This window comes from Diadema antillarum, unplaced genomic scaffold (assembly GCF_040938485.1).
Source record: "Diadema antillarum isolate AM-2024a unplaced genomic scaffold, OU_Dant_1.0 seq00001832_RagTag, whole genome shotgun sequence".
Classification (NCBI taxonomy): Eukaryota; Metazoa; Echinodermata; class Echinoidea; order Diadematoida; family Diadematidae; genus Diadema; species Diadema antillarum.
In genome coordinates, this window is record NW_027272505.1 from 161,534 (window position 1) to 181,997 (window position 20,464).

General features: G+C 38.7%; 1 protein-coding gene across 1 annotated transcript in view; it reads left to right on the top strand.

Annotated features, from left to right (window-relative positions):
* LOC139712628 (polypeptide N-acetylgalactosaminyltransferase 13-like) overlaps positions 1-19,464 on the top strand; it is a 74,749-nt gene extending 55,285 nt beyond the window's left edge. The window contains exons 9-11 of the mRNA XM_071624439.1: positions 2-100; positions 1,216-1,347; positions 19,112-19,464. Coding sequence (XP_071480540.1) covers positions 2-100; positions 1,216-1,347; positions 19,112-19,246 — 366 coding nt within the window. The 3' untranslated portion in view covers positions 19,247-19,464. The remainder of the gene's footprint in view (position 1; positions 101-1,215; positions 1,348-19,111) is intronic.
* The last annotated feature ends 1,000 nt before the right edge of the window (positions 19,465-20,464 follow it).

Genomic DNA, 20,464 nt, shown 5'->3' on the forward strand with positions numbered 1-20,464 from the left:
GGTCAGAAATATAGAGACCCATGTGTGTCTGGACACCATGATGAAGGAAGCGGGTCACAAGGTCGGCCTCTTTGGATGCCATGGTCAAGGGGGTAACCAGGTGATGTGTCCTTTTTTTTTCTCTCTGTCTGTCGCCCTCGCTGAGTAACATTGGCCATTGTGCTGATAATCCCCTCGCATTTGGCTTTGTGATCATGCCCAACTTGCCTTCCTTTTCCTTCTTCTTGTCAATTGAAATCAGTTTTGTCCTTTTAGTGAAGTTCTCCTTCAAACAGAATGACTTTCAAAAGTTTCTAATTGTCAGCTGTTAATCTTCCAGTATACCACTGTGTCCTGTCTGCATTGAAATGGATGAGGTGTTAATATGTAACTCCATGTTTACATGGACTTTTAAAATGGGTAAGGTAGAATCACAGAAGCAGATACAAAGTTTTGTAGTTGAAAGTTTGATCAAAATTAGACAGAAAAAAAAGCTTATGCTTTCAAAGTTCCAAATTTTGCCAACAATATTAGTGCTGGTTCCAACCCAACCACATATATTATGCAAACTAGATAAAAGATAGCAAGCATGACTCAAATTTACTGGTCTTTGCATTGGTATGTTGTTGTATAGATCATGATTTTTGTCAATTTTGATGGCACCTACAGGTACAATCCCTTACCCCCTGAAAGATAAATCCCTTGCCCCCATGTAAAATTTTGACAACATGACAATAATTTGATGGGAGTGATAAAGTTTATTTCATGTCAAGATAAGAAATTTGGTGAAGAATTGTGCGTAGGTCAATTAAGACTTGATATGGGGTCATGATATCATCGCTAAGGGTAAGTTGAACGTGTGGCTGCAACTGATGTCTGATGAAAACATGCAGAACTTTCACATTTTGTAACTTTTGTATTTCATATGTAATTCTGATGAAACCTCATCCATTCTGTTTGTTTAATAATGCTCCATTAAAGTTGGCAATAAAATTTTAAGGCATTACGGAAGACCTAGAAACCATGACATTTACCTTGTCATATCAGGTGTAGCACTGTATCAGGTACAAAAACAAAGACATACGAAGGGCTGTGACCTGCCAAATTCATCTTGCAGTTCATGTATAGGAGGGTTTTGTTATGTCCAACCTTGTTATAACAAAGTTCCAGTGTTAGTATACACAACATGTAATGCAACCTTTGACCTCTGTCCCCATCCGGCTGTCTTGTGATCAGATCTGGGCACTGACCAAGCACAGCGAGCTGCGACACGACGACCTCTGCCTTGACGTGGCGCGAGGAGGTCCGGTCATGATGCTGAGCTGTCACATGCAAGGCGGCAACCAGCAGTGGAGCTTCAATAAAGACGTAAGTCCAGCCCTCCTTTCTTTTCTTTTCTTTTTTTTTTGGGGGGGGGGGCATTTTGTTGCCTATACTGCAAGTGTCTAGCCAAGGGTAATATTTTATTTCACTTTTGCTATATACATTGTACATATCACAAAGGGTACCAGAAGCACTATGTTTTTTTGCTGTCCATCCGTGTGCACTGGATCTCATTAACACAAAGAAAAAGGAAAGAAAGAAAAAAACTGCCTGGGTGGACTTTCACGATAACGTGCTACTTTGTACATGAGGTGTAAATGCACTGGGTGCATTGTGGAGGAAAACAAAAAATCATTTGGTGTCAACAGTCAAGCGTTCTTGAATTTTGTTTTTCCCAAAGATGTAATTTTCAGCTAGAAATGTCCAGTGGTGGTATGATTTATTGTGAAAGATGGAAATAAGCAGTTACTTGCATGAATTGGCAATGGTCATAGGGATTAAAGTCGAGGTTGAAGGTCACTCTGAGTTGTTATGTAATATTTTAACAAGAAGTTCAGCAGGAATGTAGTAATTTAACTTTGTCAGAAAGATAGAAATGGTATGTATTTAACTGACATGATGGTTGAAAGGTCAAAGGTTATGTTTAACATTCACCATCAGACTTCAACTATAATAACTACAAAGTATGGGGTGTTTTTTTTTTCTACCATAACTAAAACTATAGACTGAAGTCCAATGACAGTGTTATGTGGTACAGTATGATGGATAGAAATAAATTAGCAAATCTCTCATTAGTGCAAATAGGGGCTGCTGGTCAGTTTGGGATTTCAGTGGTCAAAGATCAGTGGACTTCCATCTTTACATGCATGAAGGGCCATTGCCATGACAGGATATGATAATCGCTTGGGAAGGCTTAGGGAAGGGATATTTATTCTCACTAGCGTTCTACCGCGGGATCCCGCAAATTTGCGGTAGGACGATTTGCCGAACACGTAATACGCGCTGAACGTTTTTTTCCTCGCGCAACGGCAGGGGAAAAAAATCGTGCGGAGGAACGCGGTAGGACGCTGATCGTCCTGCCGCGGTAGGACGGGCATGATTCATTCTTCGTGTGCACGCAACTACGGGCAGATACTGAAGTGGTGCACGCACATCTTTTCCCCGTCGATCGTATCTCTGTGGCACAACCTTTGTAACGTTAATGATGCATGCACGATACACTCGTACACTGGCGCTGAAAATCTAGTTACAAACCTTGTTGTACATGTATCATGTTGTAGTGTATTTGGGCGGCTCGAGTGTGTCACGCGGGGTTAGTAACGATGCGTTTCGATTTTTGAGTTCTCACGATCGTATTAATAAACATAATACACTTTCTTTCGATCTCAACATCAGCAAAACTGCGTTTGACTTGTTTGCACTTTACGAATTCTTTGAGCTCTGTCACAGCACGATCATGACAAAGTTTTGTTCAATTCTTTGGAAATCATGCTCGGCAAAACTGCGTGTGATTTGTCTACAAATATACAATCTAGCAAATTCTTTGGGCTCTCTCCAGCACGATCATGACATTTTTAAATCTAATTTTATCTTTTTAAAGTTTTTGTTCGATCTCACTTTCAGGAAAATTGCGAGTAATTTTTTTTTCTTTGAGTTTGTACAGTACGATCATGACATGTGAAGTAAACTTCAATCTATCACACACTTTCTCATACTAGTAGTAAAGTTGGGCAAGCGTTTTGGAACAAGGAAAAAAATGCTTGACCGAATCGGGCAAGCAAATTATTTTGAAGTCATCCTTTTCCCCCATATTTTCCCTGAGCTCCAATATCAATAAACCCATAAAAATCGAGCATACGGAAGCCCTAAACTAACGACTGTCTAGCGCTGCTACGCAGTTTCAACAACTTTCGAACACTTACTTTTCGATGAAACACGAACACTCGAGAGATCGCTATGATCGGAAGTACGAGTAGTTATACAATGTACTTGAATATTTATTCCATTGCAATTTGTGTGTGAATAATATTCCGTAGTGACAAAGCCCAATATTTTGGCAGTAAAAGTAGCCACAGCAGAGGAAACTGCCGTTTTCTGCTCGCCGTTTACAAGCTGTTTGCAGGTGAGTATAGGTGACCCCCTTGTAAACAGCCATACTGTTTGTGCACCACGTGTCTGTAGAGCACGCAGCGAATTCGGAGAAACAAAACAGAACGCAGTCACGTAGACAAAGTTGTGAACACCAACTTGACCAAGAAGGAAAACATGAAAAATCCCACGATGGCAAGGTGCCAGACTTGGGGGAAGGGTGGGGCGGTAGAATAGAGAGCATTCAACAAAGGAAACCGCGCGCACTGGTGCATTCCTGGAGGTTATAAACAGTCTGGGGCCTGGGGGACCCGGGATGGACAGGTAAGGAAAGCAAATCGAAGACCGAGGGCGAAGACCAAGGATGTCAAACATTTAATACGATTCGTTATCACAGGCTATTTTTTCTTTTTCCTCTCATTTCTTATCTGTCTGATCTTTCATTTATCGGTAAAAAGAAAAAAACATTAATTGATGTCAGGATTCAAATAACTTTGTTTTTTGTGTGCCTTATTTTCTTTTCTACTGAATTATATCTTACCTCAATTATCACCACTGATCGGGGAAAAAACAACAGTAACTGTTCGTTTCTCACAGTTCACAATCCGAAGTTTTTTGTTTTTGTTTTTGTTTTTGTTTTGTTTTTTCATAAAGAAAAAAAAATGAAAGAGAAAAAAAAAAGTTTCGGTTTTCCGAAGGTTCGCTTAACAAAATATGGAAAAAGAAGAAGAAAAGTTAAGTAATTTTGAAGGTTTGTTGATTCGAAAGCGACACACAATGTGTAATTCTGAAGATTCCGCAATCCCGAAACTAATAGGCCATAAGTTTCGTACCACGCATACCTATACATGAGAGTTCGTTCTAAGATAAACAAACTTTTTCTCAGATTTACAAACCCTGGGGATAATGCCACAGTAATATTCGTATTAACGAATCCTTACATTTTCTTTAACAAACATCTGGAGATTTTGCGTGTTTCAGATTCGAAATAACGGGGTCATCCCACGAGACCGACACCCACGACTCATACAGCCCACGAGTTCGACATTGAAAACAGGTCCATGAGTCATACAGGTCACGAGTCATAGAGCCCACGAGTTCGACGCTGGGCAAATGAAGTTCATGAGTTCGACACTCGGTGAAAACGGCTCACGAGTTCGACATAAATAAAAACAGTCCACGAGTTCGATGGATATACAACACGGGATTTAATGTGTCGGTCTCGTTAGGCCTTTTTTGCTCACGTTAAATGGGTTATTCAAATACCGGTTTTGATTGATTGACTAAACACAGTCACGTGATGGAGGCACATTGGTTATGTTCGCCCATGGGCAGAGCATTTTTGTAATGCTCTCCCATGGGAAAACATTTTCACGTAAGAAATGACAAACGATACCAAACGATTGAACGATCATATTTTTCACGCAATCGATAGGATATAAATTTGCCTATTCCGTACAATGTGAAAATTAAAGCAGATGACCGATACGAGTAATGCGTATGAAAGTGTGATAATTTGACTAACCCATATAGGCCTAATCTAACAGATAATGACTTTCGTTGTCGGGAACATGTACCAAACATTCCACCATCAGGGTTTGAAACACTATTTCGGGAGGCTGTAAGTTCCTCGACTTCGTCTCGGGACTTATAACCTCCCTCAATAGCATTTTAAACCCTTCGGATGGAACATTCGGTATTTTCCCTCCCCGCCAGTGGACATCATCTATACGTGTCGAACTCAGGGCTGTATGACTCGTGAGGTGTATGACTCCTGGACTGTATATTATGTAAATATGACTCGTGGGTGTCGGTATCGTGACGTACATGCACCCGAAATAACGAAACATCAGAATTTCCTTTCAACGGAATAATGCATACCGTGCCTGAAAGAAATCAACCATTCTAAACCAAAAGATTATACTATACTTATTTGTTACGATTATATCTCCACGTTTTCCATACCTCCTTCCTCATGTAAGATATCACTCACTGCTATATGAATACTCCTCGATAAAAAAGTACAGTAAACTATGTCGAACCATGTATGTTAACTTATCTTGCCTTAAAGATTTTGTCTTTTCTTGATTATCCCTAATAACCAGAAGGTTCGATAATAAAAAAGAAATAAATATATAAAAAAATGAGAGGAAGAAAGGATCGAAGGTTCGTTCATTTGATAACGAAAATTGATTCGGTATACTGCAAGTTCGTTTATCAGAAAAAGTTTCGTACGACGTGATTCATTCTCTGATCAACGAATCTTATTTCATTTCCAGAGAAACGAGCTTTCGGAATAATGCCACAAGTGGGATAAACGAATCTTGTTGATTATTTTCGGATTGACAAACTTCTATTAGTCGACAGAGGGAATCTGCGTGTATCGGATTTGCAATAACGAACCATCGGCATAACGAACCTCCTTCTTCTTCTTTTTTTTTTTTTGTCGGAAAATGAACACCACGCCTAGAAATCATCGATAGTGTCCGAATGAGAATGAAACTGATTTCTTATACCTCAAAGATTATTCTTTTCTGAACTTTCTCCCAATGCCCGAATAAAAAGAGTGGTTTTAGAGCGTGTTGCTCTGAAAGTGCTTTATTCCAAAGGTTCGTGAATCCGAAAATGATGAATGATATGGCCTATTAAATTCTCCGAAGGTTTGCCAATCCGAAATGAAGGTTCGATTTTGTGATGGTTCGTTAGTTCATATATTATAATAGGGTACTGTTCGTTATTCCGAAGGTTCGTTAATCCGAACATTTTGTGGCGTTATTTCGAAGGTTCGGTAATCCAAAAATGAAATAGGGTTCGTTATTCCGAAGGTCCGTTGATCCGAAAATGAAATAGGGTCCGTACGGCCTAAAGAACCTTCGGAATAACGAATTGTAACCATATGTATATGTTGAAAAAATGGTGTTATGTTGAGGTGCATGTAAACACATAATTACAAACACAAGAACACACGATTCACGAACTGGAATACAATCGTAATCTCTATTATGATTGTGGAATTGATGAATTTTATATCTACTCTGACATTATTGTGATGAAAGAAAAAATATCTGCTTTTTTGAATCTCTCTAAAAAAATCGAGTGAAAATATTCACCCTTAAAGGAGTGAATACAAAAAAGAGTGAATTTCGAGTGAATTTCGAGTGAATTTTGAGTGAAAATGTTCATTTTCACTCGTTTTAGAGTGACCTCAGGGATCACTCCAAATTCTTCGAGTGATCCCTGAGGTCACTCCAAAATTCACTCCAATTTCACACTAAATTCACTCTTTTTTATTCACTCCTTTAAGAGTGAATATTTTCACTCGATTTTTTTAGAGAGTACGTGTGTGCGGAGATGGGTTAAGATGATAGGTGAGTGGTCGAGTCGCGACTTGATAATGTTTTCATCAGCGTATACTCCATTACAAAAAGTTTTAAAAATGGAGATATCAAGGAATGAAAATTAAATGAAAACACACACCTATACAGAATCACGCACATACCCGTTTTAAAGCTGACAGAAGGTTCGTTAATCCGAAACACACAAATTCCCTATAATACCTAGAGAATTTTCATTTTTTCCCTCTTCCTCTCCCTTCTTACGAAACTGTGATGATGAAGAAAAAAAAAATTCTGCTTCTTGTATACTATCCACACTTGTGTGCGAAGGTAAGGTGAGGGGTACCGAGTGGTCAGGTGTCGGGGTCATCCAACGAGACATTGGACATTGGAGTAGTGCATACAGATGAGGCTTATGAATATGTCTTACGGTATTTTTTGAAACAGTGACCTTCCAGACTTTTATTTTATATTTATTTATTTATTTTACAGTATTTATTCTTTTGGGGTGGCGTATAATGTATACGCACCCTAACACACCCCCGCTACGGGCCTGCTGATCCTGATCATCCTCTTTGAAATAATGGGCTGCGTGTTCCCCTTGTCATTTATCAGCCCCTTATTCTCATCATCATTTTATAACGATGACCCCCCCCCCCCCCCCCCCCCCCCCCCCCCCCCCCCCCCCCCCCCGTCTTCGCCGCAGGTTATTCACTGCTGTAATAAGTTTATCTTAATTCGATTAAAGGAGAGGTATAATATATTGGGTGATTTTTTTTTATTTCATAGCAAGATACTCACAATCAACCTTTATGAAATGTTGAAGAACATACAATTCTAGAGGAATTGAACATTCATTTGAGCAAAATCTATTTTGAAATGGCTGATATAAAAACAGTGTAAAACAAACGATCGTCAAAGTGGGTCTAACTTTTCTTGAACTGCAGACAGCTTTATTCCACCTCCCTGATATCTCAGCCATTTAAAAACCAATTTTCATCACTGTTCTCTATTATTTCATTAGAGATGTCTCATCTAAAAGAAAAAAAAACATCTAGTCCCATCTCAAACAAAACTGTACCATCCCTTTATCGAACCTTTCCCTGTGGAATAATGAACTGTCGGAAAACTCCACAAAGAGTCCGGATAGAATTCCGCAAAATACTACGTGGTGGCCATATTTTACTCTTTCTTTACACACCGATCTGCAATTCCAAACGGTAAAAACAAATGCCAGTCCCTTCCAGTCAAAATGGGATGATGTTCGTTGTTCCGAAGGTTCGTAATTCAAAACAAATTTTCATCAAATACAACTTTGAATTCCTCACAGAATTATGTGCTCGTAAGCAGAAATTAGTAGGGACATACTCAGCAGCTCCAAAATTCGTATTTTGCCCTAAGAATAAAGATTCCTATGTTCAGCGTTCATTGATTGCTTTATGTTATATCAAGGACGCAATATCTGATCTCCAAATGCTTCGGAAGGGGGGGGGGTGCGGAAACTCCAACTGCCTTTCAGGAGAGGGGGATACTTTGATCTTCTCAAGCGAGCTTTTGTGAGAGCGAATGCAAAACTTTGTTGGGTATTTTTAATTATCGTTTACTATAAAACATAGACATGCATTGTTTTCAAGCTTTAACTTTAAACATCACCATTTCCGAAGTATATTATTCCAGTTTCTTTTCCCCTAACTATAATCTGAAAGTCTGCCACATGCATGATCGCTAAACGCCACGCTTTGCGTGGATGTGCCGAAGTTCGAAACGGTTACAGCTCGTTATTCCGAAGGTTCGTTATTCCGAAGGCTCTTTAGTCCGAAGATTCGTTATTCCGAAGGTTCGTTGCTCCGAATTTCATTTTTGGATTGACGAATCTTCGGAATAACGCCACAAATGTTCGGATTAACGAACCCTTTTTCATTTTCGGATTAACGAGCCTCTAAGTATAGGGAATTTGCGTGTTTCGGATTAACGAACCTTCGGAATAACGAACCTTCGGAATAACGAACAGCACTCCGTACGAAACACGTGGTTTCACTCAATTCAAAGGAATGAGGTTATTGCAAGTTCGATGGATCGAATGCCCCTCATGACTTAGTTGAAGAAATCAAGAAGTCTTTTACGAGCAAAGAAATAAAAATGAGAGAAAAGAAAAACCCCGAACGAAAGTTGCTAGCCAAAATATCTAAGTAAAATTTAGTGGAAATTTACAGTATATATATAATAATATATATATATATTTTTTTTTTTCACAGGTGAAGTTCCTTCGAACTTTGAATAGGGATACGCAGTTTTGAGGGGCATGAAATTGTCATGATTTTGCTGTCTAATCGGGTACATGTATAGCTCTCAATAAGCATGCGGCTGCATAACATTCTCGTAGTGAATTTGTCTCGGCATACGAGACCCTTCATACTAGTAATATTTCTGTAATTCCATTTTTGATTGAGTGATTAATCAATCCCTTTTATAGTTCAGTGAGCATTAAAATACTGGTATTCAAGCATATATAATCGACTGTTCGATGTTGTCTAGTATTGGCCAAAAGAAAAGCTATACACAATCATGATGTGTTGCTTAGAATCATGATCTTTGCCAATTACAAGCTGATCGTTGTTCGATCGATGTTTCCAGGCTATGTAATACGCTGTTTATTACCAGAAGTGCGCGCATTCTTTCGTCCAGCACCTGGAGTCTGGCAACTGTTTTTGTGGAAATGCCCACAAGTGTATGTTGTGTGTGTGTGTGTGTGTGTGTGGGGGGGGGGGGGGTCAAGTTTCTTCTATCCGAAGAGACTGCATACGCACAATCAGCTCTTCGCTTTTATTTTACTGTCGTCAATGTTTTTTCCCCTTATTCTTTGCTGGTAATAGCATTCGTAATTTAACCGAAAATAAAAAAGGTCAAACGGTTGGTTATTCGGCAATTCCATCCAAGTTGTAAGTTAGTTTATCATAAAGAGCAATACATGTACATGTAATAGTATTTGACAATTACAACAGTGAAAGAAATGATCAAATTTGATCCTGAAATTGATCCTAATGGCGATGTAGAAGAGAGGGAAACGTGGCAGATGGAAGGATATTTTTTTTATCATTGAATTTTAAGAAAATTACAGATCACCAGTATATTTCATGTCGTCAAAACTATATCGTGTTTTTGTGTTTATGTCAGTGCGTGTATGTGGGCATACGTTTACTTGCGTGTTTTAATTCAACTCTCATCGTGTAATATCCCATAATTATAATTACAGCAATCTGCGCATCCCGAGAAAAAACTGAAAGATGTAGCATCTCCTTGCTCAAAGTCTTGTACTACGCCTCCCCCTCCACCACCCCACCCCTCGAAAACCAACCTAACATAACATAGTGTGTTTGAAAACACCGCTGTGCTTCTCAAAAAAAAAAAAAAAAAAAATTAGAGAAGAAAACAACTGTACATTTCGCGTCGTAACGTGTTGATTGCACGTCGGTCTCCCACCACTCAAAGAACATCTTTATACATGACACCGTGGGAGCTGAACATGAAAGTTGCGTTCTTCCCAGGCACGCACATGTTGAATGACAGCACGTGGTTATTGCGCACCTCTTCTTCTGCAATAGACTGTTCACAGATTTTCTTGCAGACTGACTTGATTACAGTTGTTCTCAATCATTCAACTAGTGTGCGGTACGCGTTTCTCCTCATATTGTTATGGTGCTGTTAATATATAGCCTGCAGCTGCAGGCCGGGAAAACAACAGCGTGTTTGAAATGGAATTGTTGGGAATATATCACAGGTTACTACTGATTTGAGAAGAATTTGCTTTCCTGTCTTCCAAAGTGGTATGTACAGGCAATCTCCCCTAAAAGCCCAACCAATTTAACGTAAAATCCAGCGATTTTCGTGGGATTGCAACGGTATTTTAGCAGCAGCCTATACTCCTGTAATGATAGGGAGATCAGGAATGAAATTGCACATCGTTTAATACAACCTTGGGCGTCCTTACACACGGAATGAGTTGCCCGTCGAGGCGTGGTAAATATTCTGTAGGTGTAGTATGTACCAATAAGAACTAATTTCCGTAAAACAGTATCCCGACAGTGAAAAGAACTGCCGTGTCGGTAAAATAATGTCAATGTGACGATCAAGCTGTAATTACAATGTATAAAATACAATCTACAAACTACAAGAAAGACATGATATTACATTCGCTCATCAGAAGTGAAATTCATCCACCAAAATTTACGTCTAAAAAGGCGAGTCTAAGGAAGGTGTGTGACCGTGGCACATTCCGTATTCTATGTAAATAATCATAAGAGTTGTCAAAATGCAGCTTCACGATGTTCTTTTTGTGACTTGTGTTTTGTTTTGTCGGGTTTTTTTTTTCTTAACAAAGGAGCTTCGATATTTGAAGCGTCTTTATTTTTCCCATTGGCATTTTAACATGTCAAACGTTGCACTCTCGCTATTCGATTGCCTGACAAAGAATATGAGTCACGTGTAGATATTTTTTTCAGTGATTTCGTTCATTTATATCAACACAAGACTCGCGAATTGTCATGTCACATTATATAGCTCATTTCACTGTCGTTAAATCAGGATTCAGGTACGAACTATAGCCTAGACCTACTTAATCATAATCACTTCATCCTTGGATGTAAATTAGGGCCTACACTTTATTTTTTGAGTGATCCCGATAGAATAGTGTCTCAGCTTGAAGGTTGCGCGACGATATTTTTCCACCTCATTTGTGATTAAACTGGCATCCATACGGCCACAAACGATTTCAAGCCGTGTAATTCTAGTCTTTACGATATAAAAATGGCCATACGCATCGTAGTACACCCCCAGCTTCTGGCTCTCGGTGGTTGCGTTGCTGCTCGAATTCTCACTTCTGTTGATTGGGATCACACGGCGTACAACCAAACCGGGCTCCCACACACACACACACAAAACATGAGACGTGACCAAAATGTGGCGGTAGAACGCGGAGGGACGCCAGTCGTCCTACCGCGGTAGGACGATCTCTCTCTTACAGAAAAAAATCGCCAGCGCGCACATCATGTCAGATGCGCCTATATACGCGTAAAATCGTCCTCGAGCGTTCCATGCGTCCTCCTGCGGTAGAACGCTAGTGAGAATAAATATCCCTTCCCTTAGGTGTTCTGGTCAACTACTCACTAGAGTCACCATCTTAATAGTGGCTGCTATTACATGCATTACAGAGATCATCCTCTATGGGGCAGGAATGTGGGTAGGAAGAGAAATGCTGGCAACGTAAATGCGTAGATTTTGTTGTTGTTGAATGGCATTTGTAATGCGCCGTCGACTGGTTTCCTCACTTCACAATGACAAATGCATGAATATTCATGCTTCCGTGCTGGCCAGTCCATTTGTGTCATCTCCGCTGCATGTTTAGCTGGCTTTCCAACTTGAAGATAGTACAGTAGTCTCCGCATAATGGGATATATCATGTTTTTAGGTACTCTGCTTTTGATTGACGCACAGGCTGAACAAACAGTTCCAATTTATGTCATACTTTCCTGATAATCACGTAAGCGTAACGGTTAGATTGGTAGAAATTTTCCTGATAAACCTAATCTACAAATATTCCATACAATGTATAACCCTGAAGAATATCATTAAAATATGTGTAGATATAAATTCTGAAGAAAGTTTGAGGTTGTGAGAGGCGATAGAATGCTCGGTTTCATGTTTTGACACATTGAATGTGCAGTGTATGATTGATTTGCCCATTTGCTAAAAAGGAGACACTCACTTTGGATGCCTTGTATAGACCCTTGCACCAGCCCTACACACAACCCAAACCACACGCACAGTGACACATTAATGACTACACATCTAGTTAGCTCTCAAATAAAATGGGGGATAAGCCAGCACAACTGAAACTCTAACCTTTCTTCAGGCTGTTTAGTGGAAAAATAAACCTGTGGTTGCCATCAAGCCAACAGTGTATAAGTAAAGCAGAATTTGCTACAGCACATAGCTGCATGTCCCTCATAGGAGTCTAGCTGCACAATTTGTTCAAGTTCCAGGAGTAACCCAGGGGGCAGTAGCAAAGAAGCATTTATTGTCATACAGTTTATACATTGTTTTCCTTAAAAGCATTTAGTGAAAACGTAGGCATTCTGTGAAAAGATATTGTATGACTTTAGTCTGTGCAAGTGTCAGACAAATGAGCTGTGGCTGTAATGCCGTAAATGAAACACACTTACCAATGTTAATAGGGTACATAGCTTTAATAACATGGCAAGAAACGCTCTTCCAAACACTACCTGATTATGTGGAGACTACTGTACTCCTGTTGACATGTTCTTCTTTTTTGTTTGTTTGTTTTATTGTTTTAATTTGCACTTCTTTGACATGCATAGTCTAGTAAAGTCATACAGCCAAGTTTTCACTTCTTCAATGGCAACATGTAGCTTGATATTAATTCCTGCTTTTCTTGTCCTTTGTTTACATGTTTTATTTTGTGTCCCTCCAAAGCGTCAAGTGTGGACATATGACAGAAAGGTTAAAAGTCAATGATTTCCCATTGCCTTTTCATATGCGTTTCATTCTTTCATATTCTGAGTTTCTCTGTCTGTTTGTGTGGGAACATACACTTTGTCTGTCAGTGTGTGTGTCATTGCATTAGCTTTCCAAACCATCCGTAGTTCATTTCCATGGGAAGACAGAGTATTTTGAATGAGATATTTATAGCAGGGCATTAATATCTGCTATGCTAAAGGTTTATAGCTACTACACCGGTACTGTATATAGCTTCACCTTCAGTTTCAGTTTGATTTTATTTTTGCATTTTCCATGAAAATCATACATAATTTATGGTACATGTACAGTTATTTTGAACAAGATCAATGTACTGTTTGTACATAATAAATTCACAGTATGAAAATCACAACAATCTCAAAATCATTTGAACAAATACAATGAAATCAAAGAAATCAGCGATATCATGGTTATTTCAAGTTTTCGAGAGAAAGGGAAAAATGCAGGAGTCTGCCATCTTAAGCAGGTGCTTGATAGTGATGGCAGTCTCAGAAAAAACAAACAAACAAAAAGAAACATACACAGAATTGAGCAATTTGTAATAAAAACTTGTATTGTACATATTGTATGTAGGCCCTACTAACTTTAATAATGAATTCAACAAACTTGTTGGGCATACATCATTGAATGAAAACATCAAATAATTCATCACTACAGACAGTACCACAGCTCTGTTTATTGTCTTAAAACAAAGAAACAAGCCAAAAATGTTTTACCTTTGTTTCCGAATACATACCATTTTATATAGTTGCAATTGCTGACTTGCAGTATACTGTACAAGCCAATGTTTTGTGTGTTTTTTTGCATACATTTTTTTTTTAATATAGACAATTTATGACATATTTGAAAGTTGCTAACTTATGTTTTCAGCACACTGCAAACCGCTTTATCTTCCCAAAAGTGGAGATATGTTCTTTGCTTTTCTACATATAAAAATTCTTCTGCAGTCTTTCAAAAAGATGAAAATAAGAATAAAGAACAGGATTTTTTTTCCAACTTGCTGCCACTAAAATGCTGCATTTTAACCTGATCATACGCAGTGCTTTAACACCCACCCCCTCAAAAAAGAAAAAAGAGCAACAACACTGTAATGCAATTTTTTGCAACATTCATGTGTCTCTGCTTGTAAAGCTACAGGACTGGTGTATAAACATTCATGGCCACAGCTGATAAAGATTGTACTGTGCTTCATCATTATATTAAACCACACAGCAAAGCGATTTCAGACATATATATTGGTTTACTGGAATGAGATGTGATGTGTGCCATCACAGTGCGTCTTGTGTCACACCGAATGTATGAAGCAAAATTATTGTGTGTAGGTGACTCTGAAGCCAGTATTGACTTGCAACCTTTGCAAAAAGAGTGAAAGCTTCACAAAACAGCAGCTTCAATACAAAGTCTGCCCGCTTTTCTCAAGTTATGCCCCCCCCCCCCTCCTCACTAACACTCCACTCTATGCCACTGGTAGATTTCAAGTACTGTACGTATTGTCCCAACTGATGGAGCATGTAAATTGGAAGGTTAAAGGTAAAGAGATGATAAGCGATTGCATAGATACAGAACATTTACCAGAATGGGGACCTGAAGAACTACATTGTATAGGAGAAACTACTGAGACAGAGACAGAGCGAGTTGGGGGGGGGGGGGGGGGGGGGGAGGGATGGGGGCATATGGGGGTGGGTGGGTGAGAATAACATGGTGAAACTGCATGAACATTTCTCATTGGATTCTCAAATTCCTGTCTCGTTGCATGCCATCCCCTCGCTTTGCAGTATTATGGGCATGCAGGCAACAACTACACTGTACCAGACATATCGTTTCTAATACCATTCCACTAGGTGTAGAACAAATCTGTCTCTCTTGTGTTCCGTGTAATACCCCTCTATGTTCCAGTTGACCACAATCTATAGTCCAAGATCGAACAAACACAGAATTGTCGGAGAGTCACTATTTAAATCACACAAAACATGAGAACATATGGGAATTTTGAGTTGTTTACATGTTTTCACAACATACAAAGTCGATGAGGTGGTCATGGCATTACCTCAGAATGCTCCGAGTAGTGCATGCGTGAAGAACATTTTTTTTTAAATGCATGTTTTGATTGATTATTTTGGTACTACAACGCTCTCTGTAAAAGGCATCTTTACTGTCAACAGCTATTGAAACCTAGCAATTACTTGATTTATTTTCTTTACTGTAAACATCCTTATTTGCACACAATTAATTTTTCATGCTGAGCAGCTCAATAACAAATTTGTGGGGTCATGAATTTGCGCTGCACTACCGTCAACCCATTTTGAATGTGCAGAGAAAATTGTGAAGATATTTTTCGCAGGTTTTAGACTTCGCGCTAGCCAAAAGTAGCACGAAAAGCGCAAAAATTTATGTACGGTACCACAAAAATTTGTGCATTTACAGTAATTGAACATCGATCTACATGGTACTTTTGATGACACTTCAACCACTGCATCTGTTTGATTGTTCAAATTTTCATGGTCAATCTAGAGCATAGAATTTGGACCTTACCCAATACAGAGAAATTTCCCCATGAAAGCCAGCAAAGACAGAACATAGCTGTGAAACCCTGTGCAGCACAGAGAAATCCGTTGAATCATTTAACATGCAATTGATCTCGATGCTTTCATAGTCGTCATCTTCATCATACCGTCTGTCATGTCTAGTTCATGATCATCTTCATTTCTGCTTTTCAATACATAGTAGTGACCCAAATAATCTTCCAAACTTTGCTTTAAGTTGCTACTTCTCTACCGTACAATGCCCTTTTTTGTGCAAAAATATAAAACGTTTTATACATTATGTACATGTATATAAAAGTATGAAAGTAATGATGGTTATATATTAAATGTATTGTCTATTGAAAGGAGCAAAAATGCTTGCGATTTCATCGTTAGAAAAAAAAGCGCAAGGGCTGGTTTGGTTGACTGACATTAAAATGATTTAAAGCAAATCGAGATTGCAATGGTGCATACACAAACTCTGGACAAGCGGTTGTGTTTTAGTTTCTTTCAATTTGCTTAAAATAACTCTTCATGGAGCAAATCATCATCCTTTAATCTAGTGAGTCCCAGGGGAATGTTGCAGATATTATCTTATTACAGTAGATTGGCAACTGTGAATTAGAGGAAAAAACACTGATCTGTATTAAAGGATGTATCTGGATATGCATACCAGTAATGTATTCTCATAAGGCTAGTCACTTTGAAGCCACCACGCCACCTTCTTTAATACCATGCACATCACCCATTCACTTGTGTACAGAGCCCAGGACATCACATGATCTTGGTGACATGTCTCTGCTGGAATATGCAGGCAAAGTCCCATTGAATGTGCCTGCCAAGATGGCGGCGCGGCGGCTTCACTTGTTTGTACAGTGTGAAAAGGCCATTGAGATATCCAGAGACATTAGTCTACCTCCTATAGAGATCTGTGAGAAAAAAAAATGGATGGAACTGTTCAGCAAAGTCATTAAATTTGCCCAGAACAGGAAAGAATTTTCAAAGACAAACAAGATCTTTTTATCTTCTGAATTGTGTTGCCAATTTTAAGAATCTGTGACAAATTTAGCAGTGAAGAAGAGGCTTTTGTTAATTTTTGCAACTGAAACAAATAATTTATGATATGAAAAACAGGGGGCTCTTAATGGAATGTTTTTGTACTCTTCCTTATGTAACATAAAGAGCGGAAAGTAAAAAAAAAAATGTCATAAAAAGATACAGCACCAAATCATAAAAATGTGTTTCTGGGAATAGATGGGTTAATCATATCTACCTGTCACATAAAACCTGGATGTTAATTTGCTCTTTCTAAGTCAGAATTTGGCAAAAAAGCATAATGGACATCATTTGGCGGATCGTATACAATGTAGATTTTCTGTGTTCTTTAATATGTAATTTCATTTGCAAGACAGGTCAGGAATTAAGTAGTATTTGCCAACCTATGAAGTCTATACAACAAATGACTCTTTGCATGCAGTAGATCTTATTTGTACAGAACCTGTTGTGTCTATTGGATTCTCTTATTAAAGTTGGATGAATATGATCATACCTTTTTCATCTAGTATTGGTCGAGGGTTTTTAGCTACGGTGAATAATTGATTGCTATACCGCCCACACTTCAGGATACCCCCCCTTATTTTCTTTGTTTAATTTTATCCCTTATTTTCTGTGATGGGGGAATCATGGTCTTTCTTTTTCTTTGTTTTGTGAGAGGTTTGATCATGAGAGATGCTGAAAGGACAAAAATATTCTGATCAGTGCAATTTACTTCTTCATGATAATCACTGCATATATACAGTACTCGAGTATTAAGAGTGCCTAGCAATGTGCACTAGATGTGACCCTATCAAGATTAGGAATCAGTACAACTTCTCCAACCCACCGTCATCATATTCATTAAAATCAGCGAGTATTATTGAAGCGTGCCCTTTCCATTAGGCTCAGAGATCATGCATTACGCATAGAAATTGCATATGAAGTATAAGACTTTTGAGAAGGACACAGTAGCTTAGTGGAGGATCATGAAGAGGTGAAATCAGTCAGTGGTATATATTCATGGGGGGAGGGGTTGTCCTCACCCATTCAAGGATGCTGACTCCTGTGTTGTTTGCTGTGGCAAAAGTCAGTGGAAAATGAGGCCATGGGCATGGTGGTCATTTTGAAATGAAGAATATGATTGAGCAAATCAAGTAATTTTTCTGACATGCTGAAAATGGTTGTTGCTAATCCATGTTTGCATTTTAATGGTGATTTGATAGCTAGTGCACATCTGCGAGATAATTCTATTTTTTCCGAGGGCTATCCTTGATGATTTCCTTGGTCATATAGAAATATCTAATAAAAAAATGATATTTCATAAACTATACCTTAATCTATGTATGCTACTTGCTTATCAGGGTTGGTACAGAAGGTTGTTTCTTTAACTTCTTTCCTTTCATCCATTACACATAGAATGGTTGGATATTGTCATTGGATTATGATTGATTAAATTTAATGAGATTACTTGACTAAAGCACTGAAATCACATTCAACATTGTCAGTATCATCGGTTGATAGTGAAGTCAAATGTCTTGGAAAATTTGCTTGCACAATTCAGCTCACACTCCTGATATGAGACTACCATACATGTACAGTTGAACCTCTCTTATCCGGCCTCCCTTTGTCCGGATCTCTCTATTATACGGACGCAATCTCGCCGTGAATTTTTTTTATTTTTTTAAAATAATTATGGGAGGAAAGGGGGATTCCCAATTCCTTGAGAACTCCTACACAAACACACATGAATTACATATTTACTTCCAACATGATTAACATACATTACATCAAATTTCCTTCCAAATTGCTTACCTTCACTCTTCAGACATTTTAACATCCCCAAACATCCCCAAATGTAACAGTGACAAGGTTGCAGTATACACATTACGACATGTGGTACTACAATGGGCTACATCAGTACTTGTGTATATGTACATGTATAAAGCATTGAGTCTCCCGTATCCGGCCAAATCCCTTATCCGGATGAGCCCCGGTCCCGACTTGTCCGGATATGAGAGGTTCAACTGTACTTCAGATAGAGTTGGATTAAGGATTTTGCAATGATTGACCACTCAAGTGTGACTGAGTAATCTCAGTGTACCTTCGTTGTTAGATAGAGCATTAAAAAAAATGAACATATGTACTTTTACAGAACATGTATATTGTATATTATACAGAAGTTATCATAAGGTTTAACTGAATGTAACTATAGGAATGGTGCCAAAATATGTGTCATTTGGGTTTTGTTTTTGTTTGTTTATTTGTTTTTTCCTGCAGACGAAAGAGCTTAAGCACAGCAGTGGACTCTGTTTGGATCTGAGCGACAAATCGCGGGAGGAGCCCACCGTGCAGCCCTGCAACGGAAAGAAGACGCAAAAATGGGAACTAAAGACGTTGGCACTGGACGATTAACAGCAACCCTCCGTCAGATGTCCGAAGGAATCCGGCAACTATTTAATGTTTTTGCGTGTTTGTTTGGTTTTTTTTTAGGTTGTGCAGCTCGTCAAACTACTTCATCTTTCATGTTTAACGGTGCAGGGAAGAAATGTGGCAGATATTGTAGTTTGCATAATCCGAAGTAATAACTCTGCAGTTGGTCAAAGATGAAATCTGCAAGTACACCATACATGTTGTATATGACCATCTTTGCACTCTCTCTCTCTTAATTGTCAAATTCATCTTTATGGTTCACCTTGACCACAGGCATGCATGAAGGACAAACATGAAGGCCTATATTTCTATATGACGTCAATGAAGATGATTTTTCTTTTTCCCTGAGAGAGATCAGAGTTTGAGACATACAGCAGTGATTTACAATTGTACTTTGATGAGCTGGGTTGGGGCAAAGGGCATACACAAAGTAATGATTCTTATTAATGCAGAATTTTACTGAAGAGGACTGTTCTGTTTGTTGATGTGCTTGTTTTTATTTTTCAAGGCATACCTACATACTGATCTACATTTATGCTTACATTGATAGTGAGTGCTGATTGCAGATGGTGGAATTGTATTTACACATACAGCCTACATCAGCAAAGACTCTACATGTATTTTCAATATTGTCTCTGCAGCACTAACGCATGGGCTGCAAGCCTGAAGCTCAAATATACAAATTAGTTCATATACAGTGTAGGATGAAAACATTGAAATACAATGCCTTGCATAGATATTTGTGATGCCACTCTCTTCAGAAATTCTGAACAGTTTTTCCGGTTTCATGAATATTCTACTTTTTCATGTCTCTTGAGTGTCTGCTGCCCACAGACTCGATCCAAGGCAAATTTATCTTGCTGCCCCATAAATCTGGCTGTCAAGGAGGATTACATGCCATATATTTGTACGATTCACCTCAGTTACACACATTGTGCGCAATTAGCAGCTCAGTCTTGATCAAAGGCCATTTGATTGTGTAGCAAGCCTCAAAAGTTGGCATGCCTACTATTGCAAGGCTGGGATGTACAATGTAGTAGAGGGAGATCATATTCAGGGCAGTTGTACACTCTTACCCCAGACCACTTAGAAAAAAAATGTACATGCTGCATGATGGACAAATAAAACAAAACAAAACAAAAATACAGTCCTCAGCCTTGCAGCCAGGCTACACCTCTAACTAATCCGGCATGAATAGTA